At 37.8% G+C, this 22,174-nt stretch overlaps 1 protein-coding gene across 3 annotated transcripts in view; it reads left to right on the top strand.

The window, feature by feature from the left end:
- Positions 1–21,796, top strand: part of LOC149573086 (Eukaryotic aspartyl protease family protein) — a 49,687-nt gene extending 27,891 nt beyond the window's left edge. For all 3 annotated transcript variants that reach the window (XM_089814261.1, XM_089814260.1, XM_089814259.1), the window contains 6 exons: positions 38–200; positions 281–354; positions 483–576; positions 787–865; positions 20,750–20,821; positions 21,260–21,796. In XM_089814261.1, the coding sequence (XP_089670387.1) occupies positions 38–200; positions 281–354; positions 483–576; positions 787–865; positions 20,750–20,821; positions 21,260–21,417 (640 nt within the window). In that variant the 3' untranslated portion in view covers positions 21,418–21,796. The remainder of the gene's footprint in view (positions 1–37; positions 201–280; positions 355–482; positions 577–786; positions 866–20,749; positions 20,822–21,259) is intronic.
- Positions 21,797–22,174: the final 378 nt, after the last annotated feature.

The following is a 22,174-nucleotide window of genomic DNA, read 5'->3' as shown; positions in this document are numbered from 1 at the left end:
ACATGATAGTTGACTTTTTTTCTGTTACAATTTGTAGGTCGCATTACAATTTAAATCTTCTGGGTATTGCTGTGAATGGGCAGAAACTGCCTATTGATCCTCAAGTTTTTACTACAACAAACACTCGTGGAACCATTGTTGATTGTGGAACTACACTAGCATACCTAGCAGAGGAAGCATATGATTCATTTTTCAATACAGTAAGTACATAGATCACACTTTTATCTTGTTCTTATTGAACTTAAATTTGTTAATTTGTGACTAATGCCAATCACTGTAGATTGTTGCTGCAGTATCAAAATCGACACAACTTGTTATCTACAAAGGAGATCCATGCTTCTTTATTTCTAATAGGTTTGTGTTTTCGTGTATATTTAAGTGATTTTTTCTGATATAATTTTTTTGTTGACTTATGGTTCTGATGGTTGCATATCTCGTTTTAAATTCCCATTCTAACTTATTCAAGCATCCCATTTCATCAGCATTGATGATATTTTCCCCCCTGTTACACTGTACTTTGAGGGTGCAGCTATGGAATTGAAGCCTCAAGATTATCTTGTTCAACAAACAACATCTGTAAGAATTGAATCCTTACATATTATCTTCAACATTCTGTTTTTGTTTTGTCTAAATTTGAAGCTCATTTGGTAGAAGCCAATAAATCATTTTTGAAGCTAAGCAAATATATGGTGGCATTTGCCATTGTTTGCTGATTGTGAAGATACCTTCGAAACAGTGTCTCTCTGAGTGGCAAATAATTGATACTTGTGGAATTTACTGTGGCAGGACAATACTCCCATATGGTGTATGGGCTGGCTGAAGAGTGGAGCTCATACGAATGATAAGAAAATGACAATATTGGGAGGTAATTTTTATCTGACTATTTCCTTTCCAGTTTTTATTTGTTTTTGTTGATAGGTGTATTTACAGTCACAAGGAAAAAAACATGGTTTCATCTATTGTATTCAAATTGGAGCAATGAAACTGCGCTGTTTTGTGGAAAAAAATAGTTCTAGAGTCACCTTCTCTGTGTCTAGATGGCTCTGGACTTTGACCTTCTAGTTTTAGAGTGACCTTATTCTTTATTGTAAATACGAAATTCTTAAGTGAAATTTCTTTCTTGCTTTGATCTCTGCATCTAAGCCATCTTATATAATGTGACTTTCAATGTGTTACTGTCTGTATTTTCTTCATCCTTCTGCAAGGTGTAAAAATATTGTCAGAAACTTAATGGTTACACAGAATGAGCTTTTCTTGACAAATCACAGCTTCCGAACAAATCTATACGCTATGTGGCCTTTCGTGATGTCAGCCTCTTGCTATCCTTGTTGAAAGCAGTATCATATTGCAGGTATAACAGGCATATTTCTCAATGTTGAAGGAAGCCCTCATTGATTTATCATTATTCTGGATTTCAAGATGGATTTGGAGGTTAGCAAAGGCATTGTGAACTCAAACAGACGATTCCACTGATTTGAGAAGCAGTTATTATAAGTCAGAAACTGATGGAGTTTTATGGCAATGTAACTTGGGTTTTCCAGGATCCCTCCCTAGCACATTGTATCCGAGAAGATTCAGAAGTCACCTTCAGAAACCCATGGGTGACTTGCTGACTTGTAAGTACTTGCAGATTAAAACCAGCAACTAAATTGCCACCGAGTTAATTGTGAGTACTTGCTAAGTTTTTGGATTACTCTCTAAAAACTCTTCTTGGTTAACAAAAAACTCCATTTTTTCATCTTTTTTTCGCAATATTCAATGTTTTCCCCATTGTCAATGATTTGAATAACAGTCAGCAATTTCCTAGGCGTGTAAGAGTAATGTCCATTTCTAATGGTAAGTCTGAGTTTTTTAATTGAGCAAATTGGCCAGCACTTTTTTGTGTTAATGCACCACCTATTTGTCATTAAGGGTTGCTATAAGGTCAGATGCCTCCCTAGTATAGTGAGATGCTACATCCTCGATTCTGTTTATTAAATGATCATCTGAGAACTTGTTTGTTATACTTCATCTGGAGCTATATAAATTGAGACAACTATGGGAGCCTAATTGATGCCATTAGAAAAAGGTCTCTAGGCAGTGAACCCAGCCATGGGAGTGGATTGCAATGGTCCAGTTCTGTCACCTCTTGTCTATTAGTATTATGGATTGCTTCCTATGCCATAACCTTGTGAGCATCGCGGATATCTTTAGTTGCTTCCAGCCGTTCGACTATGTGACAGGAATACCCAATTTGGCTCAAGATCAGTAAATGTGGGGTAAACCTGATTGTGACACCAGTATTTAACTCTATGCATGATAAGAGTGTTAAGAAATAATACTAATGTGCGATCAGTTTTTTTGACGGGCCTAATTTTAACCAGGGTATAAAGTGACTTCCTTGTGTGTCTAGCGCAGGTGGCACCCTCTTGTAACTTGATACATTTTATCATTCCCTGGGTCCGTTTCTTAGGTTTATGTTAGCTTAGGGTCAGCTAAATATAATTAAACTGTCTTTTCCATGTGCACTCAGGTTTTCAGAGATAATTAATCAACATTAATTAACCTTGAAAGGAAAATGGAGATGAATCAGAACTATTAACAGTCATAAATGCAGATTTACTCTTTGTTAATTGAATTTCTATGTACCTAGATGAGTAGATAAGAAGACCAGAAGTTACTCTCATAGAGAGGACTACAAGAATTTATCATAGATTTCAGCCTATGTTTTGACTGGTCACAGCAGATTGCTTTGTGGGTCACCATGATAGCACTTATCTGTAGTGAGAAATAAGTAAACTGTGTATCATCAGTTCCAGAAATAGCTATATTAGCAATCTGCTGCAATAATATTGCTTTTTTCTATCAGCCTGTGCCATCAGAACCATCTGCAGCTCTGGTATGTAAAAACTCAATTCGTTCAGCTTGTAAGTCCCATATGTTCAATTCTCTTTAATTTTAGCCTACCATTACTAGATAGTAGAATACAGACGAACACAACATGTTCTCATCAGCTTCTCGGAAAATAAGCCTCATGTTAAGGGTACTTGTGCTTTTCTCAATGACCCTTGAGACTCCTTTGTGCCTTGGCTTTTGGAGGAAGGAGATAATATAAATTTATAAATGCCCAATAAGAGACCATCTAAAGGTTCTAAGGGACTGAAAGTGTACAAACAAGGAAACAACCCACAACAGGAACACCAAATGGTGTCCGGGAAAGAGCAAGCAAGAAAGCCAAAGAATCGCCAAGGAAAGACTAGTGGCCCTTCCTCAGCAGGAAGAAGTCCAACATTGAGGGGTACGGTCCGGGGCAACCAAGAATTGCGGACCATCTCTGAGTACTGCTGGAGATGGAGGGTCGCTGCTGAGTGAATCAGCTGTGGGGGCCTCACAGATCTGGTGTGACTGGAAAAACCTTTCACTTCTGTTGGCTTTGGGATAACCTACTTATAAATGCATGAATCTTTGTAAATTGCTTTCTTATAAATCTCTTTTTTAACTTCCTTGACCTATTATTGTTCAGCCCTATTCCTCTCTTTCCTCAGATGATTCAGGTCTTCTTTTCCTCATAAATATTGATTATGAACTCAAATACTCGACTTCAAAAAACTGATTTAGTGAAGTTGTATTTGAGTTGTTATTGCTGAAAAAATGGGCTATAATGGCATGCTTTCTAAAAATTTAAACTCAGTTACTCGTGTCAATATATGCATCAAACCTTAGCAAATAGACCACCCACAGAATCAACTAGGCATCACCTGTGCTTTTTGTTGTTAAATTCTGAGAAATGACAGGAATTAGAAATGAGATTGGGATTACCATTTGGCCAAGCTTAGTTAATACTTGAGAAACCACAGAGGGTAGGGGTTAGCGATCCTTAAATCTTTGTGAAACTTGGACCTGTAAACTTTGAGAGTCCTTAGCTGGTATCTAGGCAACTTGGATAACATCGATACACTTCAAGCCATAAATCGAATAAGGATAATATTGGGTATGCTGGAAGGATAATTCATAAACATAGATTTTTGAGAAGCCTATAACATTAAATGACTCAATTCTGTAATGTTCTTGTCCAAACCTAACAGGGGACATTGCATAATTAAATATTATAATATACTTAAATTATCATATAATATAATTATTATATTTTCAATTTCATGTAACATATATAATATAACTATTGTTAATACAATAATTATATTATCAGGACATTTATGTTATCCATGTCGACCGTAAGAAATCCAACCATATCTACAATAAAATCAACTAAGTAGACTTGAAAAGCCACAGTGAACAGGACAAATTTAAGGAATTTAAGGCCTTTAAGAGGCATTACAAGTATACCATCCACATAAGAAAGGTTATTTTCCCCAAGATAGAAGGTCCATGAATCATATCTGTAGAAATCAAATAAACACTTGGAGACACTTGAACATTACTTTCCACCTCCCTTCACACACCTCTTATATCTTATCGCTTTCTTTTTTCATATATGCATGTTATATCATCTAATGTGAATGGTCGTGCTCACTGAGTACAGATTGATAGTGATAACAAACTTTGTCTTGTGATTATTATGCATTCAAGTATTGATATCTTGGCATATCATTGTTTGGGTGTTTGTTTTGTGGAATCTTCTCTTCTGTGTGGTATAAATCTTCAATCCAGTTTTTGTTTTCTTGTAGTTTTAGTTTCTGCGAATCTAGCTAGAAATTTCCTGTTCGTATTAGGTTAGATTAGTTTCTTTTCTAAGTCATAAAAGTAAAATTTTCTCATGTGTGTGTGTATTGTAAAGGTTTGATATAGTTCCAAAAAGGACAAATTAGAATGCTAACAAAAGGCTATTTGGAAACCACATGGGTACCTTTAGTGGTCTGTAGCGTTTCTCCAGTATATATATGATAGAATATGAGTGCAATGGGGGATAATGTACTGTCCCCTTCTCTGTGCTAGGCCTTTTGGCGCCTTGTTGGTCTATCTTTCCATCTGGATATGGCATTATTCTTGAGGATGCCAGCGAGTCACAAGATTCTATTTGGTTTCATTAGAGAGATATTTAAGTCGTGGAGCTTTCTATAGTTAAGTGACTTTATTTTATAAATTTGATTTATAAAGTTACTTTATAACTTAAAGTCATTTTATAACAAAAGTTAAGTGACTAAAAGACGAAAATGGCTTTTATCCCACATTGCCTAGTTTGTATTTCCCCTCATATCGAGGTTATAAAAGCACAAAGCTTCATTGGGATTGGTACCATGAAATATATCAACATATGTTTATGAAATCAGTTGCTTGGATGTGACTGGTTGCCTAGGGACTAAACTCCTTAAGGCAGTAGAGGAGTTGGATGTAGCCCCAACTACTCTTGGGAATACATTTAGTTTGACGTGATCTAGGAGAAGTAATATCCTACTCTCATTGGCTCTGTTGAGAATCCGACTTAATAGTCATATGTATCGAGGTAAGAGCCCATAGTAATAGCCAGAGTTGGCGGGATTAGTCTGCGGAAGGGGAAGCATATATCATTGCGGTAGAACAGGTCTCCTAAGATATGTATTACCAAGGTCATAGGATATCAGCAAAAAGGGAATGCCAAACCTGTAGTAAGTATATGTTTGCACGTTGTTTGGGAGGGATATAGTGTTGCAGGTGTGTGGGTTGACTGTGGCAGTAGTAGGTAGATTATTGTCATCAGCAAGACGTCTCTTCATTCCCTGTAGCATGAGGAGTATGCTAGTTGTAGGGGCTTAGGCGGTCATCCTCCACAACAACTCTAAGGTTCGAGAGAATACAAATCGACATTATACAGTGGATACATGACTAGCATTCTCGTCGGCGAAAATATCAGGTTTCAACATCTACTTTACTTGCATTTGTGTTAAATTATTGTATGTGAGCAACATGTATTGTCTTTCAACTTGGGGTCTGAGACGTGATTTGTTCCTTATCGCAAATCCTTTATGAAATAAGCATTATGAGAAGAATTTAGATATTTGGCTGGATGTTTGTTTTCTTTGAAGTATAATGTAAACTCAAAACTTTATTCTTGAATGCTGTCATTATTACATTGTGTTACTGCTACATTGCAAAGTATTACCTTGTTGATTGGAGTTAGCATCACCTCTTATCACGTGTTCTGAGTTGACCAATCCCTACTTTTTTTTTTGCTGAGTTCAGATTTTTACAGTGGTATCAGAGCCACAAGACCTGTTGACTTGTGGGTAAGTTATTGAATTGCAAGTTTGTTTTAAACAGGAAAAATGTTAGATAGGCATGAATAGGAAACCATACAATTTCAGTCACATCCGACTTGAACAAGCAAGATCTTCAGATCAGATTGATATTGAGGACAGTTACTCAGTTGGTGAGGAGCTAACCTTTGAGACAAGCATACAGGGTGAACAGGTTGCACAGGTACACGATGCGAATGAACAGGAACGAGAAGTGAGGGAAACTTTGTGGCCTATTAGAGATGGAGAGAATAATATCGCTACAGCAGCTTATAGATGCTATGCAACAGCTAGCTCCAACTCACAGGAGAGCATTGAGTCATCACAATGGAGGTGGTAGTGTGGTAGGATCACCCTGGGCTGCTAGGGCCCCCACACAAAACATTGACAGATCATTGATGCCCATTTTTGCTGAGAATAATGCCGAGGAAGAGGAAGCACAACCCGTGGCACAAGGCTTACTTCCGGATAATGTTATGGCTATGTACGATGAATGGGATCTGTTCTCTAATCATATTAAACATAATTTGACCTTTGTTCAATACATGAATTAAAAAAGGGAGACGACACTTAAGCCCATGTCGGAGGCAGACGCCTTTAGATTCGCCACAATTCATTTAGAGGGAGCAACATATGATTGGTGGCATCATGGGTTGGTCACCAAGGATCATGGTCTCGTTATATCTTACGAGACTTTCAACTCTAAGCTAATCACCCTTTTTGACAGGAAGGACATTGAGGTATACTATAGGGATTTGGCGCTGTTGCGACAGGGTGGATCTCTAGATGACTTCATTGATGAGTTTCAACGGATCTTGGTTATGGTTTCGGATATGACAGAACAACGTAAGGTAATGCAGTTCACTGAGGGCTTACAAGACAAATTTAGAGGTTTGGTCAAGGTCCTTAAACCAAACACATTGGATGATGCTATCAAGATCGCACATGATCTAGATTGACCTTCTTTGATACTACGGCCTCCTAAGAAACCTTATAAGGGGTCTACTTCGTTCCAGAAGAACAAGAGTCAGCATAAGACTTCCCCTCCCAGATTGGACTTTAAGACACAGAATGAACTTAGGAGGAAAAAGCTATGCTTTGCTTGTAAGGAGCCATGGACACTGGATCACAAATGCCTTGGCAAAGGTAAAATACATTATGTCGAGGTTCTTTCGGAAGAGGAGGATGAGCAACAGGGTGGTAGCGATGTTGATGACAGCGATGAGGAAAAAAGTGAGGAGCAACCTCCTAAAGAGAGAAAGAAGGAATCCACTTCAGTACAGTTCCTTATCATAGCTTGCATTCCTTTCTAGCAATCCCACGGGTCACCCCTTTCACTTGAAGGGTGTAGTTAGAGGGCAGCGTATTGTGTGTCTTTTAGATACAGGTACATCACATAACTTAATCAGTACACGCTAGGTTTCAAAGAGAAAGTTATAGGTTGATGACATACCTGAGATCGAAGTTAGAGTAGCAGGAGGTGATAGATTGAGGTGCATAAGGAAAGTGCTAGGGCTTTCGATTCACTTTGATAACTTTTTTCTAGAGGTAGATTTTTATGTTGTTAATTTGGATGGATTAGACGCCATGTTGGGAAGATAGTGGTTGTAGACTATTGGCAGGTACAGTTGATCATAATAAGATGAAGCTAGAATTCTTACAGGATGGCCAACAGGTGATTCTCAAGGCCATGCCAAAGGGTGAACCTAGAGTGATTTCAGCTCACAGGATGGAGGCTATTGTGAGGTATGATGACATTGAGTGGGTAGCACACTGTTTCATTTCCTCTAAGGCTACGTTAGGTTCTGGACAGTAGTTTCACTGTGACATTCAATTGATGCTTGATAAGCACAAGAGGGTTTTCGAAGACATACCCTCGGGTATTTTCCCAAATAGAGGGTTTGACCATATCATTGAGTTAGAGGAGGGCGCCAAACCCATCATTACCACTCCTTATTGTCACCCTAGGCACTATAAAGAGGAAATAGAAAGGACGATTAAGAAACTCTTAGATGATTAAGGAACCCTATTCCTAGCATTGATGAGTTACTAGATGAATTACATGGGGCAGTCTATTTCTTGAAGATAGATCTTAGCTCTGGAAACCATCAGATACAGGTTCATGAGGAGGATGTGCATAAGACAACTTTCCAATGCCACTATGGACACTATGAGTTCTTGGTTATGCCATTTGGGCTCCACTAATGCGCCGACTACATTTCAATCATGTATGAACCATATTTTTAAAAAACAGTTGTGCAAGAGCGTGTTGGTATTCTTTGATGATATCTTGGTTTTTAGCAGAACTTGGGAGGAGCATTTGTAGCACCTAGATGAGGTACTTAGCATTATGGAGGAGCATTCATTGTTTGCGAAGGAATCAAAGTGTGAGTTTGGCTTGACTAGGATTCTTTACCTTGGACATGTTATTGATATAGATGGGGTGAAGGTACACCAGGAAAAGATACAAGCAATCCTAGGTTGGCTACCTCTGAGGAATGTATCAGATTTGAGGGGCTTCCTCGATCTTTGCTCTTATTACAAAAGGTTCGCTAAAGGCTTCTCTCAGACATCAGCCACCTTCACCGATCTCACATAGAAAGGGGCATTCAGGTGGACAGATGATGTAGAGGTGACTTTTGATAAGCTTAAGAGGGTGATGAGCACATGCTTGGTTTTGGCACTTCCTGAGTTCTCTCACTCTTTTGCCTTAGAGTGTGACGCTTTAAGGAGCGGAATCGGCGCAATTCTACTGCAAGATAGGCATCCGATAACTTATGAGAGTCAGAAGCTCAAGGACAGTGAGAGATTGTACTTCACGTATGACAAGGAAATTCTAGCCATTATGCACGCTTTAGCCAAGTTTAGACTATTAGAAACAATATTCCACCAAGATAACTGGGGGGGGGGGGGGGGGGGGAGAGGGTGAATTAGTTATCCAATAACTATAACATTTATCTTTTTTAACGAAACTTAACCATTCAATCAAAGTAAACAACAACCATAATAAAATGCACATAGACAATTGCACCAGATTTGTTGACTAGGGAAACTCTTGATCAGAGGGAAAACCTCAGTAGGAATGATGCCCACAAGATGATGTACTAATATAAATATTCCTTGTTAGAGGATGGACCTTGTTAGAAGTTTATTACAACATTTAGTACAATGTGTCCCTATTAGGAGACTTTGAATCCCTGTTAGGAGATTCCAACCCTGTGAGGAGTTGTATAACAATGTATGCAAGAAGAGCCCACTGCCCAAACATGCAATTTCAACTACAAGAAGAGCTCACTGCTGAAACAAGTAATTTATTGTTGTCTTCCTCTTTCCTCTATCTTGTCAACCGGACCAATCACTGTCAGACCTTGTAGACTAGGTCACAAACCTCAAAGCCAAATATCAAACCTCGGATCACTAACCAAAACCTTGACAATGAAGTTTCCTTCACTTTTGCACTGCTTTGCTCAACTTTGCATTCCACACTTTCTGTTGCTTATCAATCATAAAACATAGCATCCCATACATTTGCACTCCTCATGATAAAGGAAAATGTCCTTCCTTTATACCGAGTCCTCAAAACAATTCTCTAAGTCGGCTATTAGTCCTTCTCAATTAATTATTATAGGACCACATTAAGAACATGTTACACTTGGCGATAACATTAATATTCTGCCTTGTAACTTGAATAACTTTCCATAGACGCAATATTATGCCGAGCGAGCTTAGCCACGTGATCACCAACATGTCTTCTTCATATCCTTAACCTCGATTCTCAGAATTACAACTCTGCTTAGAGATATAACAAGTTTACCAGAACATGCCTTTGTAAACTCTATCTCAGAACAGACATCACCAAAACTTACATAACTTCTTCTAGACTTATCCTTTCTTCTTCTGATGTTAACTGCATATACTAGATACTCAGAAGTATCTCCCATAACCTCAGATAGTTATAATACTCAACTAGCTGTTCGTACCAACTTGATCTTTCCTTTGTTCTTCTATCAGATACCACAAAAAACTACTATGTTGACATCAATGACAAACTCAGTCATGAATGTAACATATCATCATAGTAACATATCTACAATACTCCCCCATAGGAATATCATCATCATTCATGCTTGCAACCAATCTTCTAACTCTCTCCAATTTTCCAACAATCTCCCCCTTTGGCATTGATGGCAACATAGATGAAAAAACATCTAGTTCCAAGAATACCAACAAAAGATTGGTAAACATATTTTGAAATCCTCTTCATCAATCATTCTCCCACATTGATATATCTCAATGTGCTTTCTGTCAAATTGTTATTCCATGCTATTTCTCATGCAATACTTCTCTCTCAACATAAAGTTTTTCATGCAATATTCTCCCCCATTGATATTAATGTCAAAGGTTTCAGCAATCAATATCTCTGCATCAAATTTTGCAACAACTGATTCTCACTAGCTCGAGTGCCAAAAGACATTGCTCACAACAATATCCAACAAGAGTCCTAGATGATTTGTCCATCATAGATACTCCCCCATACAGGAAGCATCAACATTCAGTCCAGATAAACAATGGTGCTTTGTTACCCTAGACTGATGCACTCCTGCATTTTATACTCTGATGTAGGAAGGGGCATAACCCCAAGCATACCTCGCAAATACTCAAAAAGTCTCTTTCGGAAGAGGCTTAATGAATATATTTGCAATCTGCTCTTTAATGCTCACATACTCCAATCCGATTTGCTTATTTGCAACTTTCTCTCTCAACATGTGATACTTAATAGAAATGTGCTTAGTCTTCGAATGCAACACTGGATTCTTAGACATATTTACCGTGTTTGTGTTGTCACAATGTATGACAACAGGTTCACTGATTTCTATCCTTATATCCTTCAACATCTGCTTCATCCAAATGACTTGATTACAATTATTTGCTGCTGCAACATACTCTGCTTCTGCTATATTTTGAGATGTACAATCCTGCTTCTTGCTTAACCAAGAAACCAATCTTCCTCCAAGAAAGAAAGCTCCATTACTGGTGCTCTTTTTGTCATCCATATTGCCTGTCCAATTTGCATCAGTATAAGCACTTAGAGTGAAATCGTTAGATCTGTCATACCATAATCCAAACTTGGATATCTAAATATCCTTTTTACTGCTGCATAATGTGCTTCTCTGGGATCAACCTAGAATCTTGCAACATTTCCAACTGCGTTTGCTATATCCGGCCTTGTGAGTCAGATATTGCAAACCTTCGATCATAGATCTGTATTGTCTTTGCTCAATAGTAGGTGTCTCATCTTTTGTAGATAACTTGTGTCTAGTTACCATAGGTGTTCCAACGGGTTTACATGCTTCCAAACCAAACCTTTTCAGTAAATCCTTCAAGTACTTAGTCTAAGAAATAAAGATTCCTTCTTTATTCTGTACAATCCGCAATTCAAAGAAATATTTCATCTCTCCTATCATAATCATCTCAAATTTTCTTTTCATCTATTCAGCAAACTTTTTACTTTCTTCATTATTTCCTCCAAATATGATATCATCAACAAATATTACCAGAATCATTAAACCATCATCAATTTTTTCCAATACAGATTACTATCTGCCATACCTTTGCTATATCCAAGTTTTGTCAAATATTTGTCTAATCTTGTATACCAGGTTCTTGGTACTTGCTTCAATCCAGATAATGCTTTTCTTAGTCTGCATGCTATGTCCTTGTCATCTGTCAAAGGACATCCTTCAGGTTGTTCAATTTATACCTCTTCTTCAAGTTCTCCATTCAGAAATGCTGACTTGACATCCATTTGATATACTTTTAATTTCTTCTGTGTTGCATAGGTTAAGGATAATCTTACTGCTTTTATTCTAGCCATTGGAGCATAAGTCTCCTCATAATCTATTCCTTCTTGTTGTGAGTAACCTTTACACACCAATCTTGCTTTGTTTCTTACAACTTCTCCTTGCTCATTCATCTTGTTCCAAAATACCCATTTAGTTCCTATCACATTCTTGTCTGCTGGTGTGGGGACCAATTCCCAATTCCCATGTCTCATTCTTTACTATTTGATCCTATTCCTCTTTCATAGCTTGTTTCCAGTAATCATCTTTACATGCTTCATCTGCATTCTTAGGCTCAACTTGAGGTATCAAGCATAGTTCTTCATTTACTCCGCTTCCTGTCATCACACCTTTGTCTTTGCTTCTGATGATCTATTCGGATGGGTGATTCCTTATCATATTCTTTCCTAGAAGTAGGAGTTGCTATCTCAACTCTTGGCTCTACTAAAGGTTTTGAGCTTTGTTCCTGCCTTGGCTCTCCTTCATTCTGCAAATCATTGTTAGTCTCAAGAAATACTTCATCATTCCTTGGCTTAGTAACAACATCATCATCTGAATTGTAATCAACTATTCTTTTTTGTATTATGAATTTTTCATTAATTCTCACATTTGCACTTTCCAAAATAGTCACCAAAGCCGTCTCTTCTATTACTTCCTTTTCTTTAATCAATCTAGACTCATTATCACAGTCTTTCAAGGATCTTTCCATACTTGATCTAAATTCTTCAACTTGATCAAAAAGTAAACTATTTCTAGTTTTCCTTAACCTCTTAGGACATTTACTTGAAAAATGACCAAACTCTTTACATGTCCAACATTTTTTCATACCTTCAAGTTCTCTCTTTGTAAGTAGATCAATACCTTCCTTTATCTTTATGTCTTCTTCTGCTCTGGATTTATCTTCGCTTGTGCTACTGTTCCGTTGTATGCAATAGAAGGGTTCTGGATCTGTAAACTCAATACTTCGCTCTTTACACAAATCTAATAATTCATCAAGAATTTCCATTACTCGGGTGTCAAAATTTCTTCTGTCAGATGTAGGACTATCTTCTCTGAACATATTCGCCATGGATCTCCCAAAGTTGTTAAAATTTTCCTTCAAGGACCGGATGCTTTGATATCAATTGTTAGAAACAATAGTGCACCAAGATAACTGAGGGGGGTGGGGGGTGAATCAGTTATCCAAGAATTATAATATTTATGTTCTTTAACCAAACTTAACCATTCAACCAAAGTAAATAACAACCATAATAAAATGCACATAGACAATTACACTAGATATGTTGATTAGGGAAAACCTTGATTAGAGGGAAAACCTCGGTGGGAATGATGCTCACAAGATGATGTACTAATATAAATATTCCTTGTTAGAGGATGAACCCTATTAGGAGTCTATTACAACATTTAGTACAATGAGTCCTTGTTAGGAGACTTTTAATCCTTGTCAGGAGATTCCAACCTTGTGAAGAGTTGTGCCAACTTTGTTAGGAGTTGTAGTACAATGTATGCAAGAAGAGCCCACTGCCCAAACATGCAATTTCAAGTATAAGAAGAGCTCACTGCTCAAACAAGTAATTTACTGTTATCGTCCTCTTTCCTCTGTGCTGTCAACCAGACCAATCACTGTCAGACCTTGTAGACCAGGTCACGAACCTCGGATCCAAATATCAAACGTCGGATCACTCAGCAAAACCTCAACAATGAAGCTTCCTTCACTTCGGCATTACTTTGCTCAACTTCACATTCCACACTTTCTATTGCTTATCACCAATCATAAAACATATCATCCCATACATTCGCACTTCTCATGATAAAGGAAAATGTCCTTCCTTTATACCAAATCATTAAAACAATTCCTTGAGTTAGTTGTTAGTCCTTATCAATTAATTAATATAGGACCACATTAAGAACACGTTACACTCAGTGATAACATTAATCTTTCGCCTTGTAACTTGAATAACTTTCCGTACACGCAATATTATGACGAGTGAGCTTAGCCACGTCATCACCAACATGTCTTCTTCATGTCCTCAACCTCGATTCTCAGAATAACAACTCTGCTAAGAGATATAACAAGTTTACCAGAACATGCCTCTGTAAGCTCCATCTTTCCGTTGCTCTTCTGTCAAATACTACAAAAAATTGCTATGTTGACATCAATGACAAATTCAGTCATGAATGTAACATATCTACAATACTCTCCCATAGGAATATCATCATCATTTATGCTTGCAACCAATCTTCTAACAATTTCACCAATCTTCCAACATAGATAGTTTTTGGTGGGTGGCAAGTTCAGGGATAAGACATACCAGAACAACTTACGATATTTCTTAGAACAAAAGGATCTCAATGAAAGACAACAAAAGTGGGTCAGCAAGATTCAGGCCTATAATTTTGACTTGAGTATGTCAAGGGAAAGACCAATATAGTTGCTGATGTGCTTTCCAGGAGACCTTCAGTAGTAGAGTGATGTGCCATTTCAGAGATATTAATTGATTGGAAGTCCCAGTTACTGGTTGAGCACTCAAGCTTGTCAGATCATGAGCTCCATGACAATAGGTACAAGGTAATCGATGATGTGATTTTTTATAAGGATAGGATCTATTTCGTGCCAGAGTTTAAGCTCAAGGAAAAAATTATGGAGACTCTTCATGATGCACCATCAGCTGGACACCCAGGTTTCTTCAAAACCTATAGGTAGGTTAGGGAGAGGTTTTGATGGAAGGGCCTTTAGAACGATGTCCTTTAGCATGGTAGAGAATGCCGAGCTTGTTAGCAGAACAAGTCGAAGCACGAGTTTCCGGTTAGATTATTACGGCCTCTCCCTATTCCATCATAGATATGGGAGAGTATCTCCATGGACTCCATTACAGGATTGCCGACAGTGCAGGGTAGAGATCATGTTCGTGGTTGTGGACAGATTGACTAAGTTTGCTCACTTTTATGCTATCGCGGCAGATTGGTTGACCTCTTGGGTAGCCGAGTTATTTTTTAGAGAGGTTTTTCGTCTACATGGTCTCCCTCAGACCATTGTGAGCGACAGAGGTAGCAAATTTCTCAACACATTTTGGCTGGAATTAGTCAAATTTGTAGGTACGGAATTGACACCTAGCATGAGTTACCACCCACAAACGGACAGGCAGATTGAGAAAGTAAACAAATGGGTGGAGGGTTATCTTCAGAACTATGTAGCGGGGCATTGGGTTAAATGGTTATATCTAGGGGAATGCTTCAAAATTGTGAGAAATCTCTTGTAGTTGCATTCAGAACACACATATATGAAACTCTAAAATAGTTTGAACACAAAAATCATAACTCGTATTGCAACCAATTATGGAAAACTTCAATGCTGAACTTTAACTTTCATTAACTAACATCCACCTTTATTGAATTCAAATCTGATTGCTATAGCAATTGGATACAAATACAAACATAATAATGAGGAACCTGATTGTAATTTGGATGCCTTTGATGTGATCATTATGAAAGCATAGGACTTCGAAACCTTTGGGTCGCAAATGTGAGATAATCAGCAGCTTTCTCCAATTCAAAATGGCCGCCCAGCTGATATGAAAATAGTACTGGTCTGCAATATGATTGTTCAAACCCTGACGTGACCAAGCATATAAAGAATTTTGCATACCAATGATCAAATCAGGAGCTTAGGAGGTGAAAAGGAGGTGCAAGGATGGTGTGCGGCTAAGTCCCAAGCTAATTGCAGTCAACAATGGTCCTACAAATTGCAGAAATAATAAACACAGGTATCAAGGATATGTTCACCAGCCCAGTAGTGTTTGGCAAATGCAATTCAATCATCCAATGTTGCCTGTAGAAGCAAAGCGGAATATTCCCAAGGCAATTATGAAACCGATTTGTAGTCACAACAATGTAAATCAGTCTCCTCAATTCTCCTTCACAATGCAACCAAAAGTTTCAAACCAATTCTTTAAGACACATGAAATTCATAGTAGGAGATATTGCAAATTATATACCTCAGCATAATTTGCAAAATACAATTTCAAAATCCTCAGAACTTTTCAAAACCCTCTGCTAGATGCACAATAGTTTTCAATAAAATAATCCAAATTATTCACCTTAGCCAAAGCAAATATAGTAGGAGATGTTGGCCAATTGTTTACTTCAACACAATTGCCAAGAACTTCTTAGAATCTCAGACTCAACCCTTATACTTCAGCAAGGGCCACGAAGTATCAAACGTCGGAAAAAGCCACAAAGGCAACAAAAGCTAAAAAATTATCCAAGCGTCTCTTTTCCAATGAAATGACCTATTGATAATCCCTTGTTGGCCAAAGTTTCCTAAAGAACTCCACTTCAGAAATTGTGGAAGTTTCCCAAAAGAACTCTAATCTTGAAACTTTCTATCACACTCTTTTAGAAATATCTCTTAATGTCATTATTATAATAACATAAATGTTATTATATAATAATTAATAAATAAATAAGAGCTCATGCAATTATTAGCCTCATCCATTGTAGGTGACGACCAAATGCCAAAGCCACCCATTGCATTGCCAAAAATAGACTTACTAAAAATAGTAAGTCCACAATTGGGACCCCAAATTACCCTGTCAGCTCATGAGGGTCGCTATGATGAGCTAACTCCATCAATTGCATGGACTTGCGAAAAATGGGGACATTACAATATAATTAAAAAGGAATTTATTTATTCAAGTCTAGGCCCACTTTTTGAACTCTGGGTGATGGGTTCTCATTGGTTTGCTTGGGTACTCGTTGGGTTCACTCGGGTACTCAGTGGATATGCTTGGGTTCGTTTTGGGTGCATGCCTAGGAATGTGGGTGCACTTGGGTTCATAGGTGTGCAACTCGACCGCAACCACAATCATAGGCGTGCACCCTGTGTGCACTCAGCACAATTCTGTACCAGGTTCACACCCAAACTTGGTTCGAGGGCTTAGGGTGCGAACCTAGTAACATAGAAAATTTATGGTACAATGGAGGCTTGGAGCATGGTGAGGTCTAACAAAGCTTCTAATTTAATTGAAGATTGTAAAAAGAAAACAAGTAAATTCTTTAAACATCTATTTTGAACTTCGTGTAAAATACTCAAATGACTTGCATTTTCAACTCCCCGAGTAATGCTTTATTGCAATTGTGTCTCAAACATCAGGGTCAATGAGGAAGAAAATTGTGTTTTCAATTTGAGGGCTAATGCTTAAGAGAACTGTGTCCTTAACTCTATCTTATGCTTAAGAGAACCATGTTCTCAACTTTGTGTGTAGTTTTGCATAGTTGGAAGTACAATCTTGTAGCTGATAGTCGTCTGATACTATTGTAGTAAAATAAATGTTTAATATAATCCAAGACAGAGTAGTGATGCCTCTTTCTAATACAAACTTTTCTTACATTCAATCACTCACATATTGGGACTTGCTATGTTCCTAATTATAGGGTGGATATATAATTTTGCACATTGTATACATTAGAAAGCACCTACCATTTTACATTTGAATATTAGATATGCAATCCTCATTTTTTTTTTTAATGGGGTGATGCAACTAGGGTGGTAATAGAAAGGAAGGGGGAAAAATGAGGAGACAATCAATTGGGTAGCTTTAGGGGCTCTAAACTTTAAATTAATTACTTCTTAAAGAAAGAAAACCATACATCTTTGATCGGGACACTGTAAGACAGGTATTAGAGAACACCTTTGTCTCTATTTAAGTAATTACTTCTTAAATAAGGAAAACCATACATCTTTGATCAGGATACTGTAAGAAAGGTATTAGAGAACACCTTTGTCTCTATACAAGGAGTGATTCTACCCTTGGACTACATAGTATATGAATTGCCTGGAAGTAAGTTGCTCCTTTTCGTCTCATGTGTGAACAAATGGAACAAATCCTTTGACAATGTGGAGTATATTCATCCATCCTAATTTGTAAATAGCTGGTGATATTGTAATGCCCCCTTCCGTTGAATAGTCAAAATTGTGCCTTTTAGTCGGCATAAAATGCCTATTGTTATGTTTGATAATATTGCTTATCCATGAATGTATTAATTGTTTGTATTATGTTTATTATCATTGTCAGGGAGTTGTGGTAGTTGGTTGACAACTGAGTTCCTTGGCAATTGTAAGGTCCTTTAAATATGTTGTCTACTGCCAAGGAAGGGGGTATGGTATTATCGGGTAAGTTGTAATTCTTGGCTCACCATCTCTTGTCTTCTTCTCTATAATGAATTCATGAGTGAATAAAGATATATTTTACTCCTATATCCAGTATGCATTGCCATCTGTATCATAAATTCAAGTATTTAATGTACTAGGCTTAGTAGCAAATATTTGGCAATGTTGCCTTACAAAAAACCAGGTCAGCGTTGTGAAATCATACCCTTGGATCCCAATAAAGGCGAGAAGAGGCTACAAGGTGGTGAATACCAAGTAATTAGGCGATCTTCAGATTGCAAAATGAAGAAGAAAGTTACAAAAATGGTTGGTGAAACATACCTTGTCTATGAAGCAAGATAGTTTGTCTGTACAAATGCTGACATACGAGTACATAGTAAATCTTTAATTGATAGACATATTGCAGGGCATTGAGAACCTATGCATCTTAGGAGAACCCATCACTAGAGGATTTGAATTGAAGGCCTTTAGATGAGGGAGTACAAGTATGAGCCAAGGTTTGGAGGTACCCGAGGTGTTGGGGACATTGGAGGTGAACATGTAGAGAACACGTGTGGCTGAGAGTGCAGGGAAAGCATTGAAACATGGCCATCGACATAATCCATCCAGATCTGATGCACAAGGGGGCAAGCAGGCTAGAAAGATGGTGACTCCTCTGACAAGTCCAAATGTGGATTGGCAGAAATTGCCCAAGTTCACGGGGAATAGGTCGGAAGACCCTACGAAGCACTAGAAGACATGTGAGACTGTTTGGGTAGCGCAAATGGCCAGGATGACAATGACTATTGGTTGAGAGTGTTTCCAATAACACTACGAGGTACAACCATTGCTTGACTCATTAAACTAGATGCTTCATCCATAGCTTCTTGGGATGCACTCAAGAGGGCACTTGAGCATGAGTTTAAATTGCTACGGGACGACAATGAGATTGTTGATGAAATTTATAATACCAAACAAGGGAAAAGCGAGAGTGTACGAGCTTACAATTGTAGGCTCAAGGAATGGGTTGAAGAAGAGGTGGTTCATTGAGGGGTTGATTCCCTCCTTGCACAAGAAGGTGGAAGTGGTGCCTCCACCCTCGTACTTTAATGCCTACAATTGGCTGATGAACATAAAGAGTGAAAACAATACACATCCTTCCTAGGGAAGAGGAAGACATATGATGACGATAGCACCGAGAGTAGTGAAATCCTATAGCAAGACCTGATGAGAACGATGAAAGAACTGAAGTCCAAGAAAGGAACCAGTAAAAAAAGTAATGAACTATGGTGTACCAGGTGCAACATTGAAGGGCATATAAAAGGTAATTTTCTTAAAATGTTCTTCTGTGAGATTTGCCAGGTTGTGAGTCATTCAATAAAGGAGTGTCCTTATAATTTGAAACTAGAAGTACACAAGTACTCTTCACATAAGGAGAGCCTACATCCAAACAACAAAATGGATCACCAGGTGGTTATCAAAATCAACGACAAAATCAAATACAGTAAGACTGAAGAGGATGTCCTTTTATACAATGCCAACAATGTGATGAGTTGGGTCACTTTGCATGGGATTGTCACAGCAAGCAGAACAATGGGAGTTTTCTGTGCAAGTGGTGTGGTCTGGGGAGACACGAGTACCTTGACTCCCCAAAGCAAAAGGGAGTAAATATGGACGTGAAAGCCCTAGAGGAGGAAGGTGCTGGCAATCACTAGACTTCAAACCAGGAAGGCAGAATTTCCGGACCCTCATACGGAGAAGGAAGGACTTAGGGAAGTGAAGGCTGATGTTGAACATGCGATAGCAGAGGAGAGGAGCATCAAGCAATGCTGCCAATACTCAACTGTGGTTGGAGTTCAAGAAGGCTATCATGAGAAATGTTGCATGACACTGTACCCATATATCTGACCTTCTGCAAGCCATGCCACAACTCAAGATGGCCATTACCAATCTACTGGGTGATAGTGCACTCAACTAGGACCATGGCAAGCTCATTGAGAAGTCAGCAAACAACCTACCCACTGATTTGATGCTGCTGAAAGTAGGCATTGGGAGGAAGCCGGCCGTAGTTTGGATTCCAGTGTGTTTTATGCTCTCAGCATTGTTGAGGGGAGAACTGGAATGTATCAAAAACGAAGGAAGATCCAGGAGATGATAGATTACAAATATAAATTTAAAGAGAGAATTTCAGATCTTACAATTTACATTTGATATTTCTGAACTTCAACTGCTGGTAATGATGGATGCCTACGGATTGAAAGCATATGAGTGAACTTAAGATCCATTTTTGATTGCCATCAGATAGATTTGCTGTTCCCTTTGTTGGATGCTCTGCATATCACTATAAGGCTGCATAAAGGAATTATGGTAGACTATCAATTGATACATGTGTAGATTTGTATAACCTATTCCATTGATACTTTGTGGGCAGATCATTCTGTGTTTTGAATTGTCATTTCTTTCCTTAAATAGTCATTGGATTGTAATAAATGCATCTTATTTCATCTGAAATCTTTGATGCTATTGCTTATGTTTTCCACTTTACCTTGCAGATCTTGTTCTTAAAGACAAGATTTTTGTATATGATCTGGAAAACCAGCGGATAGGGTGGACCAACTATGACTGTAAGTTCCTACCATGAAATCTGATTTAAGATTAAGTTTATTCTAGTTTCTTTAGTTAACATCAGTATCTGTTTGCCACAATTAATTTTATTTCTAGTGCAAATGAAAAGAGTTAAGTCTTGATGACAAATCGATCTGAAATAATTTTAGATAAAGGAAAATTCTTTTCCTTCAGTTGGTGAAAGAGGAGCGGCTGACTGGGTTATTAGATGTTTGAAATTTACAATTTAGTGCTTCGTTTGACCTTGTGCACAGTGATTAGATCTTTGCATATTGTTGGACCTAATTTTTCGATTGACACTAATTCTTTCATGGTTTTATCTAAATACTACACACACTTGATTCCAAAAGTCGCTATTGCTTGATATTGGCAATGGTTATATTTGGTACTAAATGCATTGAGATTAACTTAGATTATTTTGTCATGAATCTTTCCAGGCTCCTCAACTGTTAATGTCTCAACAACTCCTGATGATAACAATTCTATTCACTCTGCAACACTAAATGGCAGTGGGAGCCCTCCATCCAAATTGCAGAAAGTGCTTGTTACAACTATATTTTTCTTGACTATTCTGTTTGTATACTATGATTCTTAATGGCAATAAATAATAAAAATTATTCGTTCATGGTGAGTATTGGCGAAATGTCAATCCAATTATTTATTTATATTATTTACCACCTTGTTAAGCATGTGGATAAGGCCAAGCCTACAAAGAGTCAAGGGCAATTTATGTGATGCTAGCCAACCAGGAGATTTTTGTTCAAAGCTAATTGCTGTGGAAAATGTTCTTTTCTTTTTACTATTACCGGTCACAAAGACGAGAATCAGACCTTACTATGTAATTAAACTGCATCAGATAAAGGACACTTGTGAAGGAAACGACCAACTGCCCCATTCTTAAGGTAAAAGAAGTGTTAATTTGTCCACTTTATGGATACTGGAATACATATTTCTGTGGCCAGAGTTGAATTGCACACGTTTGGATGTTGGATGTTGCAACTCGTACTTCTAGATTATGGGGCATATGATTGGGCTGTATGCCAATCTGAATCAAATTACCGTTACAAAATAATAAAATATAGCAAAGCAAAATCAATTAACTAGACATTGGATTTCTTAAAACAAAATATGAACAGCGATTCCCTAATATCTCTCGCGGGTATGGTAACACATGTTTATTATAAAATCTCAACTAATTTGATTCAAGAAAATCCTAGATTGATATCCTCTTATTAATCAAATTTTCTACTGTCACTTATACCACTCCACTGCAGTTGTATCCTTTAATTATGTGTTCAATACTGTCATAAGTATTCTATGTTCAGTTTTTTGAATATGTGAACTTTAAAGAG

This window comes from Cupressus sempervirens, chromosome 2 (genome assembly GCF_028749045.1).
Source record: "Cupressus sempervirens isolate cs-2001-9-10 chromosome 2, ASM2874904v1, whole genome shotgun sequence".
In the NCBI taxonomy this organism is placed as follows: Eukaryota; Viridiplantae; Streptophyta; class Pinopsida; order Cupressales; family Cupressaceae; genus Cupressus; species Cupressus sempervirens.
The sequence above is the reverse complement of the archived record's forward strand: the minus strand, read 5'-3'. Positions and strand labels throughout refer to the sequence as shown.